General features: G+C 39.5%; 2 protein-coding genes across 4 annotated transcripts; one reads left to right on the top strand and one right to left on the bottom strand.

Moving 5' to 3' along the window:
• Window positions 1-207: 207 nt before the first annotated feature.
• Window positions 208-7,049, bottom strand: fkbp4 (FKBP prolyl isomerase 4). The gene is made up of 10 exons (XM_027159349.2): window positions 6,615-7,049; window positions 5,694-5,838; window positions 4,913-5,055; window positions 4,656-4,776; window positions 4,300-4,456; window positions 4,048-4,138; window positions 3,106-3,189; window positions 2,806-2,991; window positions 2,002-2,241; window positions 208-1,229 (listed from the first exon to the last, which is right to left on the bottom strand). Exons 1-10 carry the CDS (start codon window positions 6,702-6,704, stop codon window positions 1,146-1,148), a joined length of 1,341 nt encoding a protein of 446 aa, XP_027015150.1. The 5' UTR covers window positions 6,705-7,049; the 3' UTR covers window positions 208-1,145.
• A 643-nt stretch (window positions 7,050-7,692) lies between these two features.
• ddx11 (DEAD/H (Asp-Glu-Ala-Asp/His) box helicase 11) lies at window positions 7,693-23,626 on the top strand. 3 transcript variants are annotated; one of them, XM_027159337.2, is made up of 27 exons: window positions 7,693-8,086; window positions 8,159-8,270; window positions 9,011-9,141; window positions 9,281-9,367; window positions 9,483-9,619; window positions 9,714-9,768; window positions 10,236-10,343; window positions 11,478-11,565; window positions 11,695-11,900; window positions 12,177-12,329; window positions 13,224-13,270; window positions 13,365-13,444; window positions 13,572-13,613; window positions 14,255-14,322; window positions 14,508-14,546; window positions 16,075-16,201; window positions 17,285-17,413; window positions 18,860-18,972; window positions 19,057-19,129; window positions 19,244-19,347; window positions 19,801-19,950; window positions 20,431-20,499; window positions 21,258-21,358; window positions 21,582-21,666; window positions 21,810-21,885; window positions 22,290-22,444; window positions 23,383-23,626. In XM_027159337.2, exons 1-27 carry the CDS (start codon window positions 7,952-7,954, stop codon window positions 23,413-23,415), a joined length of 2,703 nt encoding a protein of 900 aa, XP_027015138.1. In that variant the 5' UTR covers window positions 7,693-7,951; the 3' UTR covers window positions 23,416-23,626. The 3 variants fall into 3 exon arrangements, with proteins under 3 accessions (XP_027015138.1, XP_027015139.1, XP_027015140.1); XM_027159338.2 differs by having other exon boundaries at window positions 7,695-8,086; window positions 9,014-9,141; XM_027159339.2 differs by lacking the exons at window positions 7,693-8,086; window positions 8,159-8,270; window positions 9,011-9,141 and having other exon boundaries at window positions 9,292-9,367; window positions 9,444-9,619.
• The last annotated feature ends 35 nt before the right edge of the window (window positions 23,627-23,661 follow it).

Below are 23,661 nucleotides of genomic sequence, written 5' to 3'. Positions count from 1 at the left end.
ACAATGGAGCAACACTGCTACGTACTGGTTATCTGAATGATTTATTTCACTGTAAATGCAAATCTCATTTTATATACAATTCTAAATGCACTTTAACTGCGTAATATTTTTGTAACTTTTCTCTAACAGAACTAAAAGTTTTAAAGTTCCTATCGGACGGCGTAAATGTGATGAGGTAAAGACAAAGACATTTAAAAACAGAGTCCATTAAAGTTACTGGATTCTTTTATTTGACATCACTGGATCGTTAGTAACATGAAGAGAACTATTACCACATTTCACTCGCCTCTGTTCATGCATCCCAAACAAACCAGCATAAGTAGCATACAGACTGCTGATAAACAGGTCTAAATTTCATCTGTTTACAACCTCAGCTCAAATGTCCCTATCTAGAAAAATCAGTTATGAGCCAGGGATCCTGATCTGTGTCAACACAAACACACAGTTGACTTCCCTGCACCATAGTAGGCTGGAACAGAAGACTGGATTGATTTCTATGAGCATCTAAAACCTAACAATTATAAGAACAAACATTCTTAAAATAATAATAAATACTGCATTTCCAGTTGTGTGGACATAACAGCTTTACGGACAAACAGATATAAAAAAAAAAAACCCAACAGCTATCAAATGTGTACATCCATATAGAGAATACCAACAGAACAGTCGTGTCGCCATGACGATTAATTTAGTTCCATGCCTTTAACCTGTTCAGTACAGCAGCACTACATAGTGGTGATCTGATATATCGTTTAGTAGCAGTATCATGGCCAGGCTCATTATTGAAGGCTGCAGTACCACTTAGTAATTACTGAACAGATTTCCATTCAGCATTACAGCCTTCTTTACTGCAGTTCATGCAGAATAGGCAAAAAACAAACAAACAAACAAACAAACAAAAAAAAAACACACAGCCGGGCCGACTACCTGCCTCACACGAACACAAACACAAACTAAATGCACACAGTGCCAGTGAGACCTGGAGAAAGGGAACAAAAACAGTATTCTAGGGTACTGACTTCCAGCTTCATACCTATACACATGCATTCATTTCATGGGAACAAATTGTGTAAAAAAACAAAAACCAAGGAAAAACATTTAAAAAAATTAATGAACACAAAAAATAGCAAAAAATTAACACATATTTATGCTGCAGTCTGCTCGGTGGCTCCATTTTTCTCTATCTCCATCGTACTGTCAGTCTCTTTCTTTGCCTGTTCGGATTCCTTCTGCAAGAAAATGAAGTAGTAGTGCAGACAAAACAAAACAAGTCTTTAGCACAAGACAATTATCTAAAATATATATTATATTAGTAAAGGTGTCATGTAGTGATGCCATCCCTGACATGAAAGCTCAAGAGCAGTGTCAAAAGATCTGCTTTTATCTGTGAAGAAGCACATGAAGGACAACATTCAAAGCATTTGACCAGTTAAGACAGGCCATGAATTACCATACTGGTTTTGTTTATTGGATAAAAAGCCAACCCATTTTCATTAGATTTTTTTTTCTATCCAATGTAGACAACAAGAAAATTTCAATAGGGTGGCTTTTATTCATGCTGCTGCTTTAATTGTGATTTAAGTCCCATACCGGTCAAGTGCTTTAAATGTTGTCAGTCATGTGACTCTTCCATTACAACCCCGTGCCCCATCCCAATACTAAAGTGGAGAAATTTGACATTGGCCCTATTCCTGAGCCTCTGGAACAACACTGGATGGTACATTGTGAAGAAATTAATAAATAAATGACACTTTTAATGCAGCATCCTCTTCACCAGCAGAAACATTTCAAAGCAATTTAATACAAAGGTCCAAAAAGGTTCCTCCTGTAGCTGCCATGCCAATTCTAATTATTTTTATTAATAACAGAGCTTCACTCGGTCTAACGTCTCGATTTTTAAAATATTTTCTTTGTTCACAAACGTGTTGTCTATATGATCAGAGGACAGTTAATTACACAATAAAGAGCAGTTAAGATCTAATATAAACTCTCCATGCTTACTTTAGCATCCCTCTCGGCAAACTTCTGAAACATGTTGGCGTAGAGGCGTTTGTCCTTTTCGTGCTGCTCCTTGAGGTGTTTCTGGCACTGCAGCACTTGGCTCTTTGCTGCCTTGTTAGACGGGTACAACTGTACCACACGCTGGAAGTCTCCTCTCGCCCGATCAAACTCCTTCATCGCAAACAGCGCTTCTCCTCGCCTGAACAAAGCTTTTTCGTTGTTTGCATCCAGTTCCAGTGCCTATAAACACAACACCAAAAACCAGTTACAAACCAGTTGAGAAAAATCCAAACGTTTTTTAAAAAAAAACAAAAAAAAAAAACACACCAAATTCTTTTGAGTGAAAAACCAAATTTGACAAGAATAATAATGCAGATTTTAATGTATCCAAGAGCAACGGTTTTGTTCAAAAAACATAAGCTTTTTTATATTCCAACTTCTATTCCTACAGTTGCATCCTTTGTGTGATATTTATCGCATATTTATTTGAAAACATTGCTGAATCATTGTCCCTGATCAGTCCCTTATAATCAGGTCCCTGAAATAATACTATAGGACTTTACTGTAGACAATTTACAGCCTTGTGCAAGTGATTTTTATGAGCCAGGATATAAGTCCCAAATATTTCCCGGAAATAAATAACCTTTATCCCCAAATGTTCGTTGATGAATGGAGGTTTTAAACAAAGGTTTGAGATAAAACGATGATGAATTCACAGCGTTGTCATGTATAGTTTGATGGCAATTACAACGTATGTAGCAAAATCTGGTTGGGTCGGATTAGCAGTGATTAAATGTTATGGACCTTGTCACAGTTCTCAAGGCTGGGGCTTGGATCCTGCAGTTTTAGGTAGCACATGGCCAGGTTGAGGTGAGCCGCCAGTCTCAGGGCTTTGGCTTTCTCTTCGTCTTCACCTTCCAGGCTGGACTCGTGCTCCAGCCAGGACACGATGCGCTTATACTGCACCACAGCCTTCTTATATTTGCCATCCTACAACACAATCAGAAATGGTTAACATGCAGCATGGAATTTAACTGTACATTTGGTGTGTAAAAAAAACAAAAACAAACAAAAAACCCACAAATGCTGTGGTGTGGCTCATACTTTGAAGTACTGCGTTCCTTTCTCTTTGATGATAGAGCTCTGTTCCAGTTTCTCAACGGTGTTCATCTCCCAGGATTCTTTAGCCTAGATAAAAGAAATGAAGGCCGGTGAAGGAAAGCAGAAAAAACACCTCATGCACCTTCACACTCAAATATATCTGAAAGCCTTTGAAAATGTAATAAATATAATTCAGAGCAATTGAGTTAAAGGCAAAACAAGATTATATTTTTATCAGATCGTATAATGATTAGCAGCAACATAAGCAATTGGCATTCCCAGAAACAAGCTAATGACAGTTTTACACATCTGTAAATGATCGAAGATGTGCATTCTGCTAATTTAAAAAAACAAACGTTCAGTCGTTCAACGTTCATATCACACCACGCTGCTGTTATTTAATATCTTTCGTTATGCAGCACTCAGTGTTCCTGGGATAGGATCTGTCTCCACCTCAACTCTGACCACAATACACTCTTAATGAGAATGAATGAATAAAGATAAATGAGATAAAGCTATTCCCCGTGGCCACATTCAAATTAACATGCTAAAAACGGATGCTAGACAACTGACTGAGCAGGAAAAATCTGTTCTCCTGTGGTTGGGTTAAAAAACGGCTAGCCAACCATCTTTTTCCTCAACTAAGCAATTACTGGAAAGGGGAATAATTAGCCAAACAGACAAAATGTACTAACAGCATTTTTTTTTTTACTAACACGCCAATAAGAGAACATGTATTGAGGTAACGAGGTAACGATTTTCCATGAAAACTCTAGTAGTAAAACAATATTTTTGTATATTTTAAAAAGTATTTTATCATATTAGTTTTATACACAATTATGAACAGCTCAAAAATGGGGGGGGGACAAACCAAAAAAAAAAAAAAACACACTTCAGAGACACGACGTGTCTTTTGTACACATGTGAATGCTTAAGCACTCTCACCTTCTCGAATTTTGTCAGTGTGATTTTGTATTCCAGTGTTGCACCCGGTGGAATGTTAAATTTGGGTTTGCCCACATTGCCAAAGCCGTATCTGAAAGTACACAATAAAATTGCTGAATCAGCAAATAAAAGGACAGCAAACTTGGTTAATGGTGGATAAGCAACCGGACTATCCTCGGTGTGGAGTTAACGGGTGATTAATTGATGAGTTATTTGATTTTACAGTGAACATGAATGAAAAATTGTAATTACTTTGGTTTGATGGTGAACAGGGACATTTCGCCCTCTTCCATAGCCTGCAGCGCTTTCTCCACTCCGAGTGGGAGGTCAAGACTCTCTCCGTCTCCCACCTCAAACTTCAGATCCCGATCGTCAAACACGCGGCCCTCGTGCGTTCCTTCCACATGCACTACGCGGTAGAGAGAACGACGTTAACAAAATGCCTCTCCTTCTGTAGGCTTAAATGAAATCTGCTCCCATCCGGTCACAACAAGATGAGACAAATATGATTTTTTTTCAATAATTATGAATGAATCGAGTGGCGTTAATGTTCAAATACAGTTAAATATTTGAATAAAGAAATTACAGAGCCCTGCTTTTTTTTTTACCTTCAACAGATGCACCCTCATTTGGTTTAGAGTAACCCTCTCCTTTAGTGATGATTCTACGAACAATACCACCATCTTCATCCTCTGTGATGTCCTCACCATGAAAATCAAACAACTCAACCTGTCATGAAAATACAGAAATAAAGCACTTTAAGCAAAAATAAGCAACTTTACGTAAAAATAAGCAACTTTATATAAAAATAAGCAACTTTTTCTACACAAAAAAAAAAATAAATAAGCACTAATGAAAACAATACCTGGAACACCAGGGTGGTGTTGGGTGGAATTTTGGGTGGGCTTCCAGCAGACCCGTATGCATACTCGGGTTTGCAAATCAATTGACAGATTTCACCAATGCGCATTGTTGCCACGCCGATATCCCATGCTTTAATCACCTGACCTGCAGGACATTCAGTTCAAACATACACAATAAAATATTGCCCTGTTTATAAAAAAAAATTAAATACATATATTTTGATATATATATATATATATATATATATATATATATATATATATATATATATATATATATATATATATATACATATATTTTGATATATATATATATATATATAGTGGGATCGGTATATAGGCTAGATTTATTTTAAATGTACAAATATCCCTACCCTACCCCTGAGATAAGGACAGCTGTCCTTAAAATTATCATCTATTATTATCGTCTATTACTTCTAATTTGTGAGACAGTATGGAGTCTTTTCCTGCCTAACATGGCAGATGCGTATCTGTTTTAATGTTCTGATTTAGGCTCAAAATCTTCCTTTTCAGATTACACACATCTCAATATGAAGTATAGGATGCTTTAAAAAAATCTACAGTTTTCAGACACAGAAGCTTCAAAATAGGAGGCGGCGGAAGGAACATTGTATTTATAATCTTATTAGCTTTGTAAAAAAAAAAAAAGTGCTAGTTCTAGCTATACCATGTCATCCTGAAAAGACAAACTGCAAAAATGCAGATTTTACTAAAGAATAAACTACTGTTGCACCTTTTTTTTATGAAAATCATCAAACCCACCTTTTCCTAACTCGAATGAGAATTTCTCTCCTCGGTCACGGCTGGAGTCGAACTGCGTGCCATCCAAAAGAGTGCCGACGTAGTGCACGAACACTTTGTCACCTGTCATAGGTGTCTCTGTACCCGTGCCCTCTTTTTTCACCAGCTACAAGCAGACACAAGGAAATAGTGTTATAAAAGCACCATGCATTTTTTAATGAGGCGTCCATTTAAATCATTAAACCCATGGGTTCCCTTGTGTAGCAGTGTGTCTTTAAAATCCCACACGATTCCCATCAAAACACAATAAATCTTTCCGGCCCGGAAATCTGATTTCCTTAAAGGTTTCCTATGCGATTTAATATAAACACATTTTCTAAGGTCGAGATGTATTCCAAAAAAAGGTCCACGTTCTACATATCAGGTTATTCGTACAAACAAAACAAGCACTTTATTTTATTTGTATTTGTTTTAAAAAAAAAAACAGTTTAATCCATTACAGTGTGATATGTTTTGAGTTCATGTCTGCGCGCGCGCACAAGAAGCTTCCAGAATTTCTCTGGTAATTTCTGGAAGCTTGAAACGAGTCGAATTTTGACTCAAATAGTTCACTTTATTTTTTAATAAACGACTAAAACGTCTTACTAAGTAGTTTATACTAGTTTTAAAAGACACCTCGCGTCAGTCGGTCAGAAGAAAAGCTGATTATAGCCGTGCAGCCTGCTAGCTCGGTAGCCATGTTAGCATCACAAGCTAACGTAGCATTAGCTTTAGCATCCTGTGCGATTGTCAGACGCTTTATACCACTTTAATGCTTGCGATACTCTTTAACAACGCGCTGTGGAGAAAGTTTGCTCTTGTCTTGTCAGCTAGCACCATTTAACACAGGCCTAGTGAGCAAGGCACCAAACCTGCAATAACGTTGTAAACAAATCAACTTACCTTCAAAACTCCTCCATCTTTCTTAGGAGTGATGTCCTCACCCTCCATAGGGATGTTCTGCCCGTCGTTTAACACGTCTTCTGCAGTCATTTTAGCACTAAAACGTCTAAGTTTTACGGTCCTATTAATGGGACGTGACGTGTGTCAGCTCTCTGTCCTTACAGCTAATGTTGTGCTTATTATATAATATTAACCCAGCTGTTCCGTAGCAGGTTGCAAAACTAACACAACCGCGTGTGTGCGTGCGTGCGTGCGTGCGTGTGCGTGTGTGTGTGTGTGTGTGTGTGTGTGTGTGTGTGTGTGCGTGCGTGTGTGTGTGTACAGATATATTTGTGAGAGAGTTATGAATTTAAAGGCTATTAGCACCTTCTAGACGCTTCACGAGGAGGCAGGGCACCGAACTTTCCAGAGCGACTCGAGGGAAGATGCGCTTCGGCTCCAGGGACTGTCTGCAAATTACCGAGCAACTAAAGAACGAAAGTTGAGCAATATTCGTAATTTAAAATGTATTCGTCACAGATAAAACCATACACGTATGACATGTTTGTATGTATAAAATGCTTGTACGACCGTTTTCCCATCAGAAAGTAAAATGTGAGCAAGATAAATAAAATCATACAAATGAGTGCAGTAATGAGTGGAAGGTGCACTCGCGTCGCGTGATTAATATTCTGTTTGCTTGGAATTACAAAAAGCCATGATCTATTTATTTTTCTGTGCCTTTATCATTAAGTAATTAGCTGTAAAATAAAAACTGTGTTCCAGACAGCTCATTTGTGTGTAGCAACACCCATAAAATGAGTGATAATTGTCAAAGCTTAATACTACTACTACTACTACTACTACTACTACTACTAATAATAATAATAATAATAATAATAATAATAATAATAATAACGTGTAAAGTCACTCTGAATAAAAAAGTCAAGGTAAAATGTAATAAAAATATGAATTTCAAGCTCTCTCACAAGAGACACACAGAGAGAGAGAGAGAGAGAGAGAGAGAGAGAGAGAGAGAGAGAGAGAGAGAGAGAGAGAGAGAGAGAGAGATTTTATTGTTGCTTTTTTTATTCACTGAATCATAATAAATAATAAATCCGACTGTGTCCCAGTATCTGGTGTGTCATTTGCTGAAATTTGTCGATGTTCCCTAACCGGAGAGGGTTGAGGCTTGTTCTCATTGGCTGTGGAAGCTCCATGGCGCGGACCTTCAAGGAAGTTTTCTAGTGCGAACCGCTGAGGTATCTGAGTCATCTTCTGTCGAGTGAGAAGAATCGGCTCGCAGTAATAAAAGCGCAGGTATTTCAGCTCTGAACTGAGACACTGAGGTGGTGTAAATGGAGCACGATAACGCCGTGAGTCGCTTCCCGTTCCCCTTTAAGCCGTATCCGATCCAGGAGCGCTTCATGGCGGCGCTGTACGACGCGCTCGAGCAGGGCAAAGTGGGCGTGTTCGAGAGCCCCACCGGCACGGTGAGTCCACGCGGCTCACTAATGTGTCTAAACATAACGGTACGTGTGTCATTGTGCTTGTGTGATTTATAGGGGAAATCTCTGAGTCTGATCTGTGGAGCGCTGACATGGCTGAAAGACTACGAGGAGAAGAAACGACAAGAAGCTGCGAAGCTCCTGGAGCTCGCCGTGAGCACGAGTGCAGGTGATTCACGAATCGGTTCTTTTTGATTGTTCACTTGAATCGATTCCCTTATGTTTAGTAATAATATATGTTTTTTTTTTAAATATGTTTTAATTGTGCATCATATACTGTTCTGCAGTATATGATGCACAATTAAATACTGTTCTGCAGTACCACATAAAACTATGCATTCTGTACTGTGTACAGTATAGTATTCAGTGTCTAATACTGTAATTAATGATTAGTTTAAGTTCATTTAGTGCTTTATCATCGAAACCAGAGTCTAGGTGACACACACCACACACACACACACACACACACACACACACACACACACCAAACACACCACACACAGGAGGAAATCAACGTAAACATAGAGGAGAACAGGAGCTACTTCACTCACTAACCTGAGCTCAGAGCATTTAAATCTGGGCCCCTGGAGTTGTGAAGCAACAACGTCACCAACAGCACTGTACAGCCGTTGTAAATGGTGTATATAGCATTAGATTATGGAAAATGAACACTAGCTGGGGATGGATAAGTCAGGATTTAGACTAGAAAGTGCTGCAGAATCGTTTACCTTATATGGTGCATTAAAACATACTTAATAGTGCATTTGAAATTTTCATTTTTAATAATCCAATCAATATGATGTAGAATTTTCTGATGTGATTAATGACCATTTTTATATATATATGTATATATGCATAGTTCATTTGAACAGATTTGTCAGGATGAACTGATGATCGTGATACTGTCAGTAGATGGTGGAGAAAAATACGGAGACGAAATCACAGTGGAGAAGAAAGGGAGCAGCACTGATGGAGAGCTGGACTGGGTTACAGACTTTGTGCAGAAAAGAGCAGACAGGGAGATGTTGAACAAATTAAAGGTGGCGAAACTAAAACGTTCTTGAATATCTTGGCAAGACAATCGTACCATTGTGATGAATCACACATAGCTGTAGTATTTTCCCAAAGTTTATTAAAATGTATTTTATAAATATCCCGCTTTGTTTCTTTCTTGCCCAGGATGAAGAATTGAAAAGAAAGAGGAGAGAAGCCCGACTTGAGCTGATCAGACACAACGCTCAGCTTAAATACGCCATGAAGAGAAAAGTCAGTTGTGTATCATTAGCCCTGCTAGCACATTAATACCAGACCCCTGTGTACCACAATACATTTTTGTTTGCAGATGCATTCGAACATCTAAAACCTCTCCTTAAATGTGCAGAATAGCGAGACAGAAAAGTTAATGCAGTTCAGTAAGCAGGACACAGGATCAGAAGAAGGACCAGACGGAGACGAAGACGACGGGCTCATAGTTGCGGATTATGAAAGCGACGAAGACGCCACCACACCCAAAAACAGGTGTGTGTCTGTGTGTGTTTCTGTGTCTGTGCACTCACATCTGTTTCTTTAGGCATTTCTTTCAATCTTAATGTTTACGTTCACCCTTCTCCAGGCTCTGTGATGATGACAGCGATGACGACGATCTGGAAGAGGAACACGTCACTAAGGTGAGTATCAGTTATATCTACAAGCACCTATGCATTATTATTTGTGTGATTGGTTTGTGATCACAAATATGTTCTACACAAACTATGTAGTTTTAGAAAGGGTAGAATTAGGGCTGTCTGAATAGTATTCAAATTCTTATACAGTAATTGGACATTTAAAATCTAAAAAAAAATAAAAAAATCCACGTATAAATTTTAAAGATCCTGCACTTATAGTCACAGCGTGGGTCTGCGGTTTGATTAAATTATCCTTGAGTCGCTTGATTACAATTTTTTAACAACTGTTCCTAATGCCCTAACGTGTGCGTATAGGTTATTTATGGTATACTGTCGTATGTTAAATTGTAAATAATTTTGAAATAATTCAAGTGAGAATGTGTGTGTGTGTGAGTGTGTGTGTGTGTGTGTGTGTGTGCGCGATGCATGAAGCATGAAACAGAATGTTTGTTTTTGTGTTTCTTTATCAGATTTATTACTGCAGCCGTACACACTCACAGCTCGCCCAGTTCGTTCACGAAGTGCAGAAGAGTCCGTACAGAGACACGGTCAGCTTGGTTAATCTTGGGTCTAGACAGGTGTGGACAAACACACACACACACACACACACACACACACATACGCACACACACATATCGACCTTCCTATGTGGCTATTAGGTGACTCGTTAATCTACTATCATTAAAGCCTTTGTTATGACGCATATATTATTGGACACCTTCTTATTCCAACTGCGATGAAAACACCAACCAGATGTTTCACACTAACCCCCCAAAAAAGCCCAATTTTCTGTAATAAACATAAAATATCAATAACTTCTGTGGTTTATTTATAGACTTCAAGAAAGGAGCATTGTGGCTTTTTAGTTAAGAGCTTCCTGAATGTTATTTCTCTGCTGTTTGGTTTTGAGACAGGAATAGGTTTGAGAAATGACATGACAGCTTTATAAACTACCAAGCAGACTGAGCCACTCTCTCACACCGACTCATATTTCACCCCAAGCACAGAAACTAAAGCGTCGGCTTTCCTGCTCACACGAGGATTTCATGCCTGAATAAAACCACCTCCAGTTACAAAGTTAAACTACTAAACCGTGTATATAAAATGTTAAAGGTCTTTGCGTCACTGCGATCGAAGTAATCATGATCTAGACCTTGTCAGGCTGCATTTTGGCCTAATCAACACGTTTCGATTCAAAGCTCAGGACCGCAAATGGTTAATAAGCAGCAAACTGCTAATAAACTGCTTTGTGAAGTGCAGACAGTTAAATGAAGACAGTTACAAATTATTAAACCTGTTGTTGTAATCAAAGGAGTTTTTTTGCCTAAATATTTGAATGTGTGAAACCAGAGGCTGTAAGAAAAAAGGGGCGGAGTTTAATTCTGTTCTTATTGTATCATGGCAACAAGCTAAAAAAAAACCAATGTGCTCAAAATGCTCAAAATAATTAAACTCATTTAATGGAAATAATACAAGTCATAAAGATTTTAAGAATTTCATTGATAATTTCATCTCTAATAATAATAACAACAACAACAACAATAATAATAATAATAATAATAATAATAATAATAATAATAATAATAATAGTATGAGCTTAAAGGGGAAACATTTAGGTTTTTTTTTATTTTTACTTTTTTTACTTTTTTTAAATGTGAATACAGTATTTGCTATTTGTGACCAGAACATTAGAGCTGTATTTATCTCTTCAGAATCTGTGCATTAATCCAGAGGTGACACGACTGGGAACCGTTCAGTTGATCAACGATCGCTGTATGGAGCTCCAAAAAAATAAACATGGTCAGAATCAAAAAACACCCCTGAGAATTGCAGCAAAAAAAATACAAAGCACAGAAGATATTCAGTGTATATATGCGTGTGTGTGTGTGTGGAGGGGAAACATTATATCTGTTTGAACTTTGCACACAGATAAGCAAAGCAAGGTGGACACGGAGCCTAAACGCCGCCGCAGTGCCGGCAAAGCGACCTGTGACTTTGCGGGTTATGAGAAGATGATGACGATGCGAGACGAGGTCTTGGCAAGTGTCAGAGACATCGAGCAGCTCGTGCAGCACGGACGAGACACACACACCTGTCCTTATTACAGCACACGGCTGGCTATTCCTGCAGCCCAGGTACAAACACACACACCCAAATACATTTGTTCAATCTTTGCCTCCTAAATATTAATTTTTCCAAGACTCTATCTGCAAATAATCCAGTGTAAAATAATATGTGGAATGTAATTTAAAGATTATATTATTTATTACTGAAAATGAAGCCCAAGGTCCAGGTTACCAGGTACCTTGTTCATTTGGAATCATTTGTATATCAGTTGTGAACGATTGTGTTGTTGTGGTTGAGTGATTACAAATCCAGTTTATGAAGGGTTTAATTTCTCCCTCCCTCAGATGGTGGTGTTACCGTATCAGTCGCTCCTTCATGCCGCGACTCGCAAGGCCTCCGGTATTAAACTGAAGGATCAGATCGTCATTATCGACGAGGCTCACAACCTCGCAGACACGATCACGGCACTGCACAGCGCTGAGGTCAATGGCTCACAGGTACGCTGCTAAGCCACACCTCTTACACTTTGTAAATGTGTTTGCCGTAGTAACTTTCAATTTTAGATCAAAACCAATTTTACACCCAACTTCTAACTCATTTTCAACATCTTTCTGCTTAAAAAAAACCAATTGACCCCAAACTGACCTTTAATGTAAGTTCCTCATTTTCATTTGTATTTCCTGCTGCCGAAGTTAGATCGATCTTCATTTAATTTATGTTTCTGATCATAATAATTATCTCGATATCCAACCAGCTAGTTAGTTCTCTAATACAAGCTAGGGCCACACAAAAAGGTTGTGTGGGTGGGTGGGTGGGTGGGTGGTTGAGTGAGAGAGAATTAATTTCCTCCTACTTCATTCACTACACATTTGCACATGAGACATTTCCATTTTATTTTTTATTATTTTATCTTCGCAGAAGATGTAACACATTTATAAGGACTGTATAAATCTTTTAGTAAAGTAATGCTGGAGTTTAGTTTAAAGGCTCGAATAACGAATAAATGTCATTTTTTATATAACACACAAAAACACCTCACAGGTATTTGACAGCAAATCTTCATGCGTTGTCAGGGTAAAATCTTCACGCGTCGTCAGGGTAAAATCTTCACGCGTCGTCAGGGTAAAATCTTCACGCGTCGTCAGGGTAAAATCTTCACGCGTCGTCAGGGTAAAATCTTCACGCGTCGTCAGGGTAAAATCTTCATGCGTCGTCAGGGTAAAATCTTCACGCGTCGTCAGGGTAAAATCTTCATGCGTTGTCAGGGTAAAATCTTCATGCGTTGTCGGGGTAAAATCTTCATGCGTCGTCAGGGTGCTTCAAATAACGTCTTTACTCATCTAAGCGATCCTACACAAACGGCCTAATGAATTTGTGTGGTTGTGTTTCAGCTGTGCAGGGCTCACTCACAGCTCTCTCAGTACTGCGAGCGATACAGGTAAAGCAAAACAACCTTTATAACGTTACTGCTCACAAGATTTTAATGTCAGGAGATGTTTGTGACTTTCATAATAAACACGTGTCTCTTTTAGGAGCCGCCTGAAGGCCAAGAATCTGATGTATATCAAGCAAATCCTGTTTGTGCTGGAGGGGCTGGTGCGCACACTTGGAGGTCCGCTGTGTGTGTGTGTGTATGTGTGTTTATGTGTGTGTGTGTGTGTTTGTGTGTGTGTGTGCACACATGAGATAAAAATGTTATGTTTTGCTGTTAATTTATTCATCTTTCTTTGTGACCACAGGGAAGGCGGGCATGAATCCTGTGGCTCAGAGCACTCAGCCTGGTAATCACACACACACACAGACACACACACACACACACACACACACACACTGTCAGGAATTGGCCTGAACTTTTTCCTGTTTGGACACTAGCGGACATTGTTGTTTTTGTGCCATGTGCTTTTGTTTGTTTTTTTATATCCCGTGTGTTGCCCCGTCCTTAACCGATCCCTCTTCTGCACACCTGTTCCTTGTGTTTTAATTATTGTCACCCCTATTTATACCTGCTGTCTTGTGTCTGAGTCCTTGTCTTTGGTTTGCTGTCTCGGTTTGTTGTCTCTTGTATTTGTGTTCTTGTGTTTCCAGGTTCCTAGTGTTTCTAGCCCTTTGTCATTTCCCCCCCTAAATAAACCCCCTTTTTGTTATCCCTGCATTTGGGTCTTTTTATCTATTAAGACCTTTTTCTCCTGACACACACACACATGCATTGTTTGTGACATCACACTCAGTTTGGTAAAATTGGAAAAACACTTAATACCTTAAAGCACATAACAAACAAAAAAACCTGACACTCAGCTGAAGTGTAAGTTCACAGTTTAAGATAAACTACAGTGCTGATAATTAAGAGTCCCAAACATCTGGAAATGATGGAGCAGTTTAAATTAGTTGAACACTAATCGTATTATTTCTGTCTTCCCCACAGGAACCGAACTGTTAACCATTAATGACTTCCTGTTCAGAGCGCAGATCGACAACATCAACCTGTTCAAGGTACAACACACTTATCACTGGGTCAAAGAAAGAAGCATCTTTACTTAGTTCTCATCCGCAACAGGACAAAGCAGCGATCAGTAGAAACCAGTTTTAATGTGACGTTTTGGAGCGCAAGCCTTGTTCTAAACGTGCTATAAATAAACAATCATTGATTACTGATTTAAAACCTGTTTCTCCTGAAGGTGCAGAGATATTTTGAGAAGAGTCTGATCAGCAGAAAGGTGAGCTGAGCAACATTTTCCAGCCTAATCTCTATCCTCATTTTCTAAATGCTTCAGTATCTCAATGTACAACAGATCCTCCAGGAGTTTACAGAGGGTTTTAGTGATCGCTGTGGACAGAAATGCTCAATTTTTTTGTGGCTTTTTTCAAAATCTGTAATGCAACTCTGATTTTTTTTTTTTTTTTTTTTTTTTTGTGGTTCTTGAAACGATCAAGATTGCAAGCAGCAGAGTCTTCTTTAAAATCTGGACAGACAGACAAGCAGACAGACAGACAGACAAGCAGACAGACAGACAGACAGACAAGCAGGCAGACAGACAAGCAGACAGACAGACAGACAAGCAGACAGACAGACAGACAAGCAGGCAGGCAGACAGACAAGCAGACAGACAGACAAGCAGACAGACAGGCAGACAAGCAGACAGACAGGCAGACAAGCAGACAGACAGGCAGACAAGCAGACAGACAGACAAGCAGACAGACAGACAGACAGACAAGCAGGCAGACAGACAGACAGACAAGCAGGCAGATAGACAGACAGGCAGGCAGACAGACAAGCAGACAGACAGACAAGCAGGCAGACAGACAAGCAGACAGACAGACAGACAAGCAGGCAGACAGACAGACAGACAAGCAGACAAACAAGCAGGCAGACAAGCAGGCAGGCAGACAAGCAGGCAGACAAACAAACAAGCAGACAGACAGACAGACAAGCAGACAGACAGACAGACAGACAGACAAGCAGACAGACAGACAAGCAGGCAGATAGACAGACAAGCAGGCAGACAGACAGACAAGCAGGCAGGCAGACAGACAAGCAGACAGACAGACAAGCAGGCAGACAGACAGACAAGCAGGCAGGCAGGCAGACAGACAAGCAGACAGACAGACAAGCAGACAAACAAGCAGGCAGGCAGGCAGACAGACAAGCAGACAAACAAGCAGGCAGACAAGCAGGCAGACAAACAAACAAGCAGGCAGACAGACAGACAGACAAGCAGACAGACAGACAGACAGACAGACAGACAGACAGACAGACAAGCAGACAGACAGACAAGCAGGCAGACAGACAGACAGACAGACAAGCAGACAGACAGACAAGCAGGCAGACAGACAAGCAGGCAGGCAGACAGACAGACAGGCAGACAAGCAGGCAGACAGACAGATGATTGAGATTGCAAGCACAGGCTCTTCTATAGACAGGCAGTCTATTTTATTTCAGTCTATTTTTTTTCTCAGTTTATTTAGATTTTGTCCTTTCAGAGATTCAGAATGATTTTTTTCCCACACATTTATTGTTACAGTGATACACGTGTAGATATTAATGCTTTATTTTCATCTCTTGTTGGCCTCGAAGTTTTTTTATGTTAATAAATCTTCTTGTAAATGAATCTTCTTACTGGGCTTCAAAGGTATTTTTATTGTACATGCACTCCGATTTGTGTCTGTGTGTGTGTGTGTGTGTGTGTGTGTGTGTGTGTGTGTGTGTGTGTGTGTGTGTGTGTGTGTGTGTGTGTGTGTGTGTAGTTGTTTGGATTTTCTGAGAAGTATGAAGGGAGCGGTGTAAGCACACACACAAGCTTTATGAATAAGGAGAATCGCAGAACTGAAGGACTTGGCCGCTTCTTACAGGGCCTTCAGAGCAAAGCTACAGGTAACCTGTCAGTCATGTGGATTAATATTACTGCAGAATATTTAAACACACACAAACATACACACACACACACACACACACACACACACAGATTACTAAAATGTATAACCTATATGCAGTATGCTATAGCTTGTTGACCTTTTTTGAAGCGAGTTAATCCCGATTTTATAGAAGCAGCCTTTAAAAGTTCTTCCTAATGATTTTGGGGACTTTTTTTTTAAGACAATAATTCTGTTGAGCTCAGGGATATTTATAAAGTTCTGTCTGTGTATCTGTCTGTGTGTGTGTGTCTGTGTGTTCGTCTCTCTGTCTGTGTGTGTATATGTCTGTGTGTGTCTATGTCTGTGTGTGTCTATGTCTGTGTATGTGTGTCTATGTCTGTGTGTATGTCTGTTTATGTGTGTCTATGTCTGTGTGTGTGTGTGTCTATGTCTGTGTGTGTGTGTGTCTATGTCTGTGTATGTGTGTGTGTGTGTGTGTGTGTGTGTCTATGTCTGTGTGTATGTCTGTTTATGTGTGTCTATGTCTGTGTGTGTGTCTATGTCTGTGTGTATGTCTGTGTGTGTGTGTGTGTGTGTGTGTGTGTGTGTGTCTATGTCTGTGTGTGTGTGTGTGTGTGTGTGTCTATGTCTGTGTGTGTGTGTGTCTATGTCTGTGTATGTGTGTCTGTGTGTGTATGTGTCTATGTCTGTGTGTGTGTGTCTGTGTGTATGTGTCTATGTCTGTGTGTGCGTGTCTGTCTGTGTGTGTGTGTCTATGTCTGTGTGTGTGTCTATGTCTGTGTGTGTGTGTGTGTGTGTGTGTCTATGTCTGTGTGTGTGTGTGTGTCTATGTCTGTGTGTGTGTGTGTGTGTCTATGTCTGTGTGTGTGTGTGTGTGTCTATGTCTGTCTGTGTGTGTGTGTGTGTGTGTGTGTGTGTCTGTGTGTGTGTGTGTGTCTATGTCTGTGTGTGTGTGTGTGTGTCTATGTCTGTGTGTGTGTGTGTGTGTCTGTCTGTGTGTGTGTATGTGTGTCTATGTCTGTGTGTGTGTGTGTGTGTGTCTATGTCTGTGTGTGTGTATCTGCGTGTGTGTGTGATATAGATCCAGTCATCCATCAGGGTTCAGTAGAAGACAGACCAGTTATGGCATCTCCTTTGATGCTTGTGGAAAGTTTCCTTTTCGCTCTCTCCAACGCCAACAAAGACGGAAGGGTGGTGATGGAAAAACAAGGTAATAGCTGATTACTAATGTTCTTTAACACCAACAATGACACTTGTTTCAGCTCACATCACATTCCATAGCGATTACTTTGACAGAGACTCGTACAGCAGGTGCTCAGATGATTTCATCCTAAACCTTCCTAAATCACTTAAAAATTAAGATTTGAAAACATGTTCGTTCAGAACAAATTCAGTCATTAAAGTCATTTCTAAAGCTTTCTATGAGGAGACGTTTGTTTAACGATTATGAAACGAGTCGCAGTTTCAGGACTTTAGGACAGTAAGGTAGTTAAAAGTAAAGCTTTACATTTTCCATCTCGGGAAAGTTCACGAGGAAAACAAACGTCAGCATTATTTCCTCATATTAACTTCAGGAGAGAGAGAGAAACCTGGTGACAGAAGAGCTGTAAATAACTGCTGTAAAGTGATTACAGGGACTTTACACTTGTTTTGTCCTGCAGACGCTTTTAGTTTCAAATTTTACATTTCAACTTTATTTCTTTAAAATGAAGCAATTATTGTTTCATACATAAATATCACAGATTAAGGCACTTTTACTTCAGGGGAAAGTTTAGCGGTGTAGTTGAAGGTGTGTTTACTGAATTGACAGTAAATACAGTAATCATGTCGTTACTAGTTCTGATGTGGTTGTTGTCACGGTTTTAAAGGAAGGTTTGAAAAAAGCAGCAGCTTCTCCAGTCTGCATGTCATGTTTGTCTTCTAACTCATCAAACACACTAATGGCTATGATTAGTCTCTTCTAACTGCAGTCATGTTGACATGACATAAACAGATGTCGATTCGTTTCTCTGACTTCCTTTGCTGCCATGGCAACAACCAGCATGTGAATACATGTCCTTTTTTTTAACCAGATTTCAGTTGAATTTATTTATTCTTTAATAAGCAAAACTGAGTTATGGACAAGGAGAGAATAAAGGTGTGAGTTTGTGTTTGTGTGTGTGTGTGTGTGTGTGTGTGTGTGTGTGTGTGTGTGTGTGTGTGTGTGTGTGTGTGTGAGAGAGAGAGAGAGAGAGAGAGAGTGAGTGTGTGTGTGTGTGTGAGAGAGAGTGTGTGAGAGAGAGTGTGTGTGTGTGTGTGTGTGTGTGTGTGTGTGTGTGTGTGTGTGTGTGTGTGTGTGAGAGAGAGAGAGAGAGTGTGTGTGAGAGAGTGTGTGTGAGTGAGAGTGTGTGTGTGTGTGTGAGAGAGAGAGAGGGTGTGTGTGAGAGAGAGAGGGTGTGTGTGAGAGAGAGAGGGTGTGTGTGAGAGAGAGTGTGTGTGTGTGTGTGTGTGTGTGTGTGTGTGTGTGTGTGTGTGTGTGTGTGTGTGTGTGTGTGAGAGAGTGTGTGTGTGTGTGAGAGAGTGTGTGTGTGTGTGAGAGTGTGTGTGTGAGTGTGTACTTGTTTAAAATGTAGTTAATATATTTAGATTTAACACAAATCTTTCTTTCTTTATGCAGCGTGCCTGGCTCAGAGTAGTGTAAAGTTTCTTATGCTGAATGCAGCAGTGCATTTTGCACAAGTTCTTCAAGAATGCAGGGCCGTTATAATCGCTGGGGGAACCATGCAGCCTGTAAGCACATACCAGACACACACACACACACACACACACCACACTAGATTTACTGAATGCCCGAACACATTTTTCATGTCACAGGTCTCAGACTTTAAGGAGCAGCTTCTCCTGTCAGCTGGAGTTCCTAATGAGCGCATTGCACAGTTTTCATGTGGTGAGTGTTTGCGAGTGTGTCGCGAGTGTCTGCGAGTGTCTGCGAGTGTGTCGCCAGTGTTGCTTTTATTTTAACCACAGAACAATACATATATGTAAAAATTCTGTGCCTCAGGTCATGTAATCCCTCCAGAGAATATTCTACCCATAATCCTCTGCACTGGACCTTCTGGAAAGGAGCTGGAGTTTACCTTCCAGACCAGAGATACACCACAGATGGTACAACACAAACATACACACACACACACACACACACACACACACACACACACAAATCTCCTCCATGGGTGAGCCAGCCCAAAAAAAATCCCTCAGAAGATTAAAATATAATATAAGATCATTATAAATATATAAACAACATTTAAGCCAGAAATGCAAACATGCTGTTTTATATCATATTTAATCCTCTAATATATGACCATGGTTTCATCGGTGGAAAATAAGTAATTTAATGCACTTTTACTGTGGATCTGTTCAGGAAATATACAGTATACACACAGGTATTTTAATGATAGTTAAATTAAACCCTTATGGTTAGAAATGGGCTTCTATTCACATTATTATTATTAATAATATTATTATTGCTTTTTACACTGTGTGTGTGTGTGTGTGTGTGTGTGTGTGTGTGTGTGTGTGTGTGTGTGTGTGTGTGTGTGTGCGCGCGTGTGTCAGATGGAGGAGACGGGCCGCGTTCTGTCCAACCTGTGCAATGTGGTTCCAGGAGGCGTGGTCTGTTTCTTCCCATCCTATGAGTATGAGAGGAGAATTCTGGGACACTGGGAGAGTAACGGAGTCCTGCAGCGACTTGCAGCCAAGAAGAAGGTAAATACTTCACATTAAACACATTACTACAGTTAACTATGCTATTAATCAGTGTGATGTTCTGTAAAAGACAACAACGAAACCGGAAATCTTTCAAATGATCGGCTCCTTTATGGAACTTATAGATGATATAATGCATGCATCCAGTTTTATCCATTTAAACACTTGTTATTTAAGAGTGGAAATAATTAGGAGAAAGTTCTTATGAAAAGGTTTTGTTTACGTTCCAAGGAAGGTAAGAAGTCCCTTTAACTCTTTAAAGCAGGTTAATTAAAATTGGAGAAATTATTTAAGGGGTGCCAATAATTCTGGAGCTATTAAGAATCAGCAGACCTTGTGAGAGAGCCAGAATCTTTGTATATTGATGGACTATTGCAGGAACAACCATTTCACCGATGTCACTGACTAACAAGCAGAAAAAGGTTCAGAGTTTATATTATAATATAAATATAATAATATAATCAGATTATATTTATTCAGATTTTCCAGGAACCAAAGAAAGCCAGTCAGGTGGAGCAGGTGCTGTCTGAGTACTCCAGGTGTATCCAGGTGTGTTTGTGTGTCGGACATGTAGACCAACATACATTTAGATTTTACACACATGCAAACACACACACACACACACACACACACACATGCAAACACACATACTCTCAAACACACACACACTCTCAAACACACACACACACACTCTCTCTCAAACACACACACACACACGCAAACACACACACACACACACGAACACACACATACACGCAAACACATACACACACACGAACACACACATACACACACGCAAACACGCGCAAACACACACACACACGAACACACACATACACGCAAACACATACACACACGAATACACACATGCAAACACACACATACACACGCAAACACACACATACACACATGCAAAAACACACGCAAGCAAACACACACACGTACATACACTCTTTATTTTGTTTAGTCTTCCTCCATTTCTTTGTAGATTTAAAAAAAAAAAAACACTCTTAAATATTCAGTATAAAATGTTTAATATCGGTATATTGTTATTTTATACTTTTAACCAGTTATAAGAAAGATGTCATTCTTTAATAAAATAAAAATAGTAGGAAAATATTCAGCTTTGTGGCATAAACTGGCATCATGCCACTCTGTTGCTATCATTTTTTTCACCTCGAGTTTTTAATTGATATAAAAAATACTGATCGTTTTTCTTTAAATCTATATACGGTGATGTTTCCCGTTCTAACAGTGTGGTGTTCTTTTTAAAGTGGCATCTGATTGTGTGCGTTTATCTGCCGTAGCGATGCAGTAATGCTGGAGGTGGCCAGTCAGGGGCGCTGTTATTCTCTGTGGTTGGAGGAAAGATGAGTGAAGGGATTAACTTCTCAGATGATCTGGGCAGGTGAGAGTGAAGATGCCACCGAAGTCAGGCCTTTTAACCAACTTTGTGCATCAGATGATGCCATGGAGCTTGTGTTTATTCTTACAGTCGCACAATATGAAAAACTGTGCATGTTTATACCTCAGTGTTTCACAGCTACACACATTTGTGTGTGTGTGTGTGTGTGTGTGTGTGTGTGTGTGTGTGTGTGTGTGTGTGTGTGTGTGTGTGTGTGTGTGTTAAGATGTATAGTGATGGTCGGAATGCCGTATCCCAACATCAAATCACCTGAACTTCTTGAGAAAATGGCATATTTAGATAAGCACATGGTAAGTGACAAACCAAAAGTTATTTATATATATATATATACATATATATATATATATATATATATATTTTTTCCCCCTATTTTTTTCATCTACAAAATTATAATTAAAAAAACAATAATCTCATAAATTCCCTTTTTTTTCAGCCGCATTTGGGTGGCAGAAGTCCAGGGAAGGATTTAATTGAAAATCTGTGCATGAAGGCTGTCAACCAGTCAATAGGTATAATGTTGGTTTGTGTGTATGACACACCACACACACACACACACATACCACACACACACAACACACACCACCCACACCACACACACATCTTTCTGTACTATAGTTAACACTTAAATTAATACTATAATCAATCTGTTTCTTTAAATCCAAAACGATGCCTTTAACTGACGCAGTTCAACTTTTTTTTTCTGGTTCAGATTGAACGTAACTGTGCCAACGTACAAACTTCAACTATTTTATAGCTTAAACTTTGTCTTGAAAAGAAACACGCTCACATTTTAACTCGTTCGATTCCTTAATGAGCCTCATTCAAATAAATTAGCTTATATATTTCCTCCAATAAACCAAAGGGGATGCAAAGAACTGTGAATTTAATGCATCACTTCCTGTCTAACCCCCAGGCAGGGCGATTCGTCACAGAGGAGATTACGCCTGTATCGTGTTGTGTGACCGGCGCTACGCTCGCACCGGTACGCTGCAGAAGCTTCCGGAGTGGATCCGAAGCAGCACACACACTCACAGCACCTTCGGACCGGCCTTCGCCAGCATTAGGAAGGTGAGGACACACAAATACGCAAAAAAAAAGACACGTTTGATCTTCTTCAGCTGTCAGATGAGTCTGAATAAGATTGAACTGAACTCAATTATTAGTTGTTCTGCCTACATTAAGATCAAGCTCGTTATTTTATATTCTCAGAAATTCAAATTCCATCCTAAATCATAACAGGTCAAGTTTGTAATTAGTGGTAAAATTACTGCACTTTTAAATACAGTATTTTTGTGTAGCTGTACGTTTATGTACAATCCGTTCGATCACAAGCCAGTTTCTGCGTTTGTTTGTTTTTTTTTAACCTAAACCATAAAATAAACAGACAAGCATTTATTCGTCGTGATGGTGACGTTTCCTGTTAGAAATATGTTTACGTGTACACAAGTATCCTTCAGGGCGTTAATCCTTCAGGGCAGAGCAGTTTGTGCTTTGTGGTTTCTCAGGAACATAACCGTTTAGAGCCGCTGTTACGTATGCCACGATGAGAACTGACTTGTTTTGCGAATGTTTAACAACTTTAACCACAACTATAAAGGGATCTACAGTTGGTAGTGTGGTTCACTGTTTAATTAGTCAAAAGAAAAAGAAATGTGCAAAATATTGCTGGAATATAAGAGGAACAAAAAAACTCCAGGACATGCAGTTCTAATCACAGCACACCTCCAAGTGTTTTATTCCTCGATACTAAATACATGCTGCTTGATTTCCAATCAGAGTTAAACTAGAAGTTTCCGGATAAACAAAATCCTTGACTTCCTCTGAGTGCAGTTTTACACCTGAAATATTCATCCTGCGAGAATCTCATGTCAGCTTTTCAGTGTAAACTCTTTAAACTGTCTATGTGAAAACTTTTCCTCTACTTAACAGCTATTTGCATGGTTGTGTGTGCAGCAGATGATTGTGTATAGTGTGTATTAGATATGAATGTGTGTGTGTCTGAACAGTTTTTCCTGGAGAAGCGACAAACGCAGCACTGAGCCGAACACCATACGACGTCAATTCTTCATCGCCGTCCAGATGCAAGTTCCGTTAATGGTTTTTTCATGTTGTGTGTTTGTGGTTGTGTAATCCTGTAAAAGTCACGTAAATAATTAATGTTCCACTGGTCCGGGTTTTCCAGCTTGTGTTTCGAGTTTGACTCTACGTTCATGTGAGAGTTTAATGTAAATAAAGTCGATATCATGATACGATCTGGAAATTCATACATTAGATTTATTCTCACT

The sequence above is a fragment of the Tachysurus fulvidraco genome, chromosome 13, assembly GCF_022655615.1.
Source record: "Tachysurus fulvidraco isolate hzauxx_2018 chromosome 13, HZAU_PFXX_2.0, whole genome shotgun sequence".
NCBI classification, from domain to species: domain Eukaryota; kingdom Metazoa; phylum Chordata; class Actinopteri; order Siluriformes; family Bagridae; genus Tachysurus; species Tachysurus fulvidraco.
The sequence above is the reverse complement of the archived record's forward strand: the minus strand, read 5'-3'. Positions and strand labels throughout refer to the sequence as shown.